The sequence below is a fragment of the Cannabis sativa genome, chromosome 3 (genome assembly GCF_029168945.1).
Source record: "Cannabis sativa cultivar Pink pepper isolate KNU-18-1 chromosome 3, ASM2916894v1, whole genome shotgun sequence".
NCBI lineage: Eukaryota > Viridiplantae > Streptophyta > Magnoliopsida > Rosales > Cannabaceae > Cannabis > Cannabis sativa.
In genome coordinates, this window is record NC_083603.1 from 66,602,163 (window position 1) to 66,607,512 (window position 5,350).

The window sequence follows — 5,350 nt, forward strand, 5'->3', positions numbered from 1 at the left end:
TAAAAAACAATTCTATATATAATTCGTTCTTTTCCTAATCTCTCTCAACAAACTAATTGTATATGCGGTTTAAGGTTCAATTTATTTTATATATATATATTTTTAATTTTTAAAGTTATAGTTGTAATTATATATAGAATTGAAATATGTCAAATATCAGTTCAAATATTAATAGAATTTGTTTTATTATTATTTTATTATATATAAATAATATTTTATTATTTTATCAAATAAAAATAAAAAGTCACCCATGAATTTAGGCACACTTTATATAGAATAGATATATATAATATATTTTATATATAGAGAGGACAATGTGGCAAATATCTTATGAAAGAATACATTCCATAATCTCATTTTCTCCAAGCCATGTAGGCCGTTTATAAAATAAGCCAGGGGAAAAAAAATAACATAATAATCTCAGTAATCTTGACATAAATAGTTGGCAGTTGCAGTAGGAAACAAAATCTTAATCTTAATCTACCCCTCATTTATCCAAACAGAGGGGGGAAAGAAAAAAAAAAAGATTTAAGAAAGGAAAAAAAAAAATGACCCTCATTTGTATTAAAAAAATGCCTACCAATCTCTTTCTTCCACCAATGTTTCATTTCAAGTAGTAGTAGCAACTGCAGTGCGGTTTCCCCCACCTTGGCGCCCACCTCTTCCATTCTGGCGCTGATAACCGTCTCCATTTCGCCCGGCTGACCCTCGCCCTCGCCCTGAGAACTCACCCTGGTTTCTGAATTCGTTTCTACCATAATTACGTCCGCCGCTGAAGTTCCCACGACCCCTAAAACTGTCAGACCTAAACCCAGGTCTTCCAGAAGAATACTTTCCTCTCGCACTGCCACTAACTGAAACAAATTACTTATTAGCATGGCTAAAACCTGAAAGCTACATCAACCTAACAAAAAAAAAAAAAACAGATGCTCTTATATATTTACCCCGAGTGGTGGTTCTTTTCTCTTCGATAACAGCTTGGCGATCGCCAATTGTAATGGGTGAAGCCTGCAGTTTTAAAATGACATCTTCTATCATATACAGAAATAAGGTAAACTATAAAGAGAAAGGAGAGTAATATGATACAAGATGGAAGCTCCAAATGTAATTTTCAATAAAATAAAATGAGAAATAACATGTGCTAAAGCCAGATAATAATGATGCTGTAGTCTAGTTTTACCAGAAGCATGGGATATAGGGGAAAAAGAATCATTTTACTGCCAAACATTTTACACATCCTCGCATAACATATTGCAACAGTAGATAAATCATCATGTGAGCCAACAGAATTACTAATTATTTTTAGTGTATAGCATTTAAGGCAAACTATTTACTTTTAACAATTTAATCACTTCAAGATCTACTTCTGTAAGAAGTTCAGCCAAATTCAAGCAGAGCCTGCTTACAATGAGGATCCACCTTAATTAAAAACTTTATGACCCTATATGACCCAGTGAAAATATTTATTTACATAAGCCTGAAACGAATAGTAAGTATGCAGATTAACATTAACACTCAGTTTTGTAAGATTACCTCAAGGGCAGTTTGCATTGAAGTCAAATTTTCGAATTCCACAAATCCGAAACAAAAACCTTGCTGCAAGAAACCAAAAAAAAAATAATATGATTGAGTGCTACATCAATAAAGTACATTTTACATCAAGAAATTAAATTTGAAATTGCATCATATTCTTTGGGGCAAACCTTGCTACTTCTAACTTGGACCCCTTCACGTTTAATAGGGCCAAATTTTTTAAACTCCTCCTCCAGCTGTTCAACTGTTGCATCGTAGGGCAAATTCCGCACATATATGGAGTGGCCTTCAGCTGCTAAAATTTGAAAGAATAGAAAAATCATAAACTTTATTGAGAAAAGATTGCAATTTGCATACATGAATCCCTCAAAATTATGAAAAACAATCCTGTCTGCATCAACGTGGTGCCTGCCTAATTCTAGGCTCAACCTTTTTTTATATAAGATAATGAGCATACATGAAGAGTTAAAACTCATTCTTGAGGTTAGATTAGAAAAAATGCATACCTTCTTCATGCAAACCGTCACCTTCAGGAGCAGCATGGCCACTGGGAACAGATGCCTCCACTGTGGACGCAGGTTTTGCAGAGCCAACAGAATGTTGTTCAGTGTTTGTGGTAATAGCTCTTGCAGCACGGTTAGGAAGATGGACAGAAGTTGGTTTTGTATTACTCTTCATTACCTTCAACTAAAATGTTTAAGAGACAGTTAGAAACGGAGAGAAGTAGAAAACATAAGGTAACTCAAAAGGGAAATAACATAGATTAGCATTGACTCACAATGGAAGCATATGATTGCTTAGGAGCATCCTCTAGTGTTTCCGGGGTTGAATCAACACCTGAAAAGCTTTGATTTTCAATGGGATTAGGAGGAGGTTGCTGAATCTCTTCTTCAATCACAAGTCCACCTTCACTATCTGAAGGATCACAAACTTCAGGACCATTATTGACATCCTCCTCCAATGGAATTGCACGTTCCACCACCACAAGATTATCAGGTTCATGCGTAGGCTCTGAAATGAAGAGCAGCCAATTTCAAATTAACGAGAAATTCAAAAACAAGGCTACAGCAAGCAGTAAATCATATATCAAGGAATAAAAATGTCAACCTGGTTCTGCTGCCACTGCACATTCCTGAGCACTTTCATCGACACCATTAACTGGGATAGAGATGACTTGTGGCACTTCATTCTCCTCAACAAACCTAAATACATCGTTTAAGACATAGTATCCTTTGTCTTGAGGAGCAAGAAAGAACGTTTGCGTAAATCTCTTTCTGACATTATCCTTTCCAGTAAGACATCCAGTCACTAGAACAATCACTCCTTTCTCATGCGACTCCTGAGCATCTGCAGTTTTGATTTCCACTGTGTAGTCCTCATATTTCAAGGACAGAATTGTCTCATTTATTGACTGCCCAACCAAATAAGAAAACAATTACACCGTTAGTAGATGAATAGTCAAAATAGACACCTGACCTAATAATTAATGGAGGAACAGATTTAAAATAGACACACGACCTAATAATTAATGGGTAGCTCCATACAGGGTCATGATAAACTATACTGATCTTCAAACATTTAATAGGAGAATTTAAGTTGAAACATATTACTCAACTAGAGAAGAAAAAAATAGTATGAAAACTGAACACATCTAAACAAGATCCAACAACTACTTAATGCACTGAAGGGGTGGAATGAGCATAGAGACAGGGTAATATACAGAATTATATCACAAAAAAGTGGTCAACTGAGTACTACTTAATGCACTGAAGGGGTGAAATACCCATAGAGAAAGGGTAGTATACAGAATTATATCACAAAAAAGTTGTCAACTGAGTACTACTAAGAAATAAATTATCCCTATATGTGATCATGAAGGATCAAAGTAAGTTTTTTCTGTTTTTGGGGATATTGACACAAGTACACATTCTGTCACAGCTATAAAACACTATCATTGAGATTCAAATTCTATGCAAATGAGGGAACGAGCTCCCAAGTATACTTGCCTGCATGCTTGACACGGTTTTCATTACGCCATTACTATCTGGCCTGCTCAGAGAACTGGTATCTTGGTAAAATCGATGCACCAATTCTGGAGAATGGTGAACGATCTGGTAATATTGTTCCACAAATGCATTGCCAACAACTTGGGCACTAGGAGCCGAGACAGGAGCTGCTTCCTGCATTGCCATCTAAACAAATATTCTAACATTAATACATGAGTAAACTGTCTGAAGCTTCATCACAAAAGTAAGAAATTGAATAAAAGATGTGAACAACATTGCTTATTGATAAATACGGAAAATCAATGTAACAAAATGGCCTTAATAAACAACATACAAACACATGGTACGAAACAAATAATAAACTTTTCCCTTTGAAATTCCATTACTCTATGTTTGGAAGTTGGATTTTGGTGAAGAAAGAAAAAGGTGAGGAAAATAAAATAAAAAAAAATATCAATTTCTCAGATTTGGTATAGAAAATTTTGTCAAATACAATTTTTCAATCATTTCTCTATCCATAGCAAACATGAGAATTTATTTTTATTATTATTTTCCACTTCTTTCCCTACATTTTCCTTTCCTTTTTCTTTCAAAACCAAAATCCAACTTCCAATTAATTACAAAAAAAAAAAAAAAAAAAAATACAAGATACATAATAAAGTGTCAGACATACACAAAACCACATTACTCCACCTCCTATAAACTTAGTAGAAATCAATCTAGGAAAAGAAAAAAAAAGCAATTACTAGTTAAACAGAAACAGACCCAGATACGAAAATTTGATTATAATAACGAATTTGGAATCTGATCAAAGCCCTAAAACGGAAAAGAAATACGGCAACCCCACTAAGACCCTTGACCCCAATTAGCAAACAAAAAAAAAAGTGAAGGAGTAGACTATGAATCCAAACAAACTGACAGATCAATCAGCAATATAACATTCAAATCAGAAAACACAGATCAAAGAAGACAAATAAAATGAAATATAAAGGAATGAAGAGAAAAAGTAAGCCAAAGTAAAGATACCTGCTTTCGACTGATCTGAAGCTCGACACAAAGAGATAGAGATCTGTAGTTTGGAAAGAGAGTTCGAGGTGGGGAAGGCTAAGGAGAAGGGGAGAAAGAAGAAAAGTACGAAGAAAGCGTAGGAAGAGCCGAAACTGGAAGTAGAGGGGCAAAGATTCTCGATGCTTTGGTGTGAGTAAGTGAGAGAGAGAGAGATCACAAAGCGTTAAAGAACAAAAACAAAATAAACACAAATCAAAACAAAAGGACTTTGGTGGGTTTTTATGTATCTTTTCTAAACCTACATCTTTCTTTTTTTTTTTTTTACAATAAACCTACATCTTTTTTAGTATAAAAATAAATTGTATTACAGATCTTTCTCTTAAGTGTATAATTGTAACTCTGGAAAAATTAATTTATGCTTGTCAACTAATTTGAAAAATTAAGGTTTCTTATTTTTAAATTTATAGCCCGAGGATGTTGTTTTTTTTCTATGGCTAGGTCAGCATAAGTGCGTCTGAGTTGTGATTTGATTTTTGCTTTTGTGATTAGTCTTGTTTCTATGATATAGTTTTGAGTATTTTAGTCTTGTCTCTATGACATTGTTTGAGTGTTTTAGTATTGTCTATGTTATTAGAATATTTCTATTTAAGGAATAAAATAAATAATTGATTTTGTGATAAATGAATATTTTATATTCATTAAATCTTGACAAAATTAATTACATAATATTCTATATATGGTCATATTTTTATATTTATTACTCGATTTGATTTCCTAAATTAATTGTCAAAATATTCTAACAA

At 33.5% G+C, this 5,350-nt stretch overlaps 1 protein-coding gene across 2 annotated transcripts; it reads right to left on the reverse strand.

Moving 5' to 3' along the window:
• Window positions 1-315: 315 nt before the first annotated feature.
• Window positions 316-4,892, reverse strand: LOC115705205 (nuclear transport factor 2). Of its 2 annotated transcripts, none has more exons than XM_030632470.2 (9): window positions 4,566-4,892; window positions 3,540-3,725; window positions 2,641-2,944; window positions 2,312-2,544; window positions 2,040-2,220; window positions 1,704-1,825; window positions 1,534-1,596; window positions 945-1,008; window positions 316-854 (listed from the first exon to the last, which is right to left on the reverse strand). In XM_030632470.2, the coding sequence occupies exons 2-9, from the start codon at window positions 3,723-3,725 to the stop codon at window positions 610-612; spliced, it is 1,398 nt and encodes a 465-aa protein (XP_030488330.2). In that variant the 5' UTR covers window positions 4,566-4,892; the 3' UTR covers window positions 316-609. The 2 variants fall into 2 exon arrangements, with proteins under 2 accessions (XP_030488330.2, XP_030488329.2); XM_030632469.2 differs by having other exon boundaries at window positions 1,704-1,828.
• Window positions 4,893-5,350: the final 458 nt, after the last annotated feature.

Coding starts and splice junctions, on each gene's coding strand:
- LOC115705205 (XM_030632469.2), bottom strand. CDS start 3,725: ATGGCAATGCAGGAAGCAGCTCCTGTCTCGGCTCCTAGTGCCCAAGTT. Junction 2,945..3,539: donor AAACCGTGTCAAGCATGCAG/GCAAGTATACTT, acceptor TTGGTTGGGCAG/TCAATAAATGAGACAATTCT. Junction 1,597..1,703: donor TCCAAGTTAGAAGTAGCAAG/GTTTGCCCCAAA, acceptor GGTTTCTTGCAG/CAAGGTTTTTGTTTCGGATT.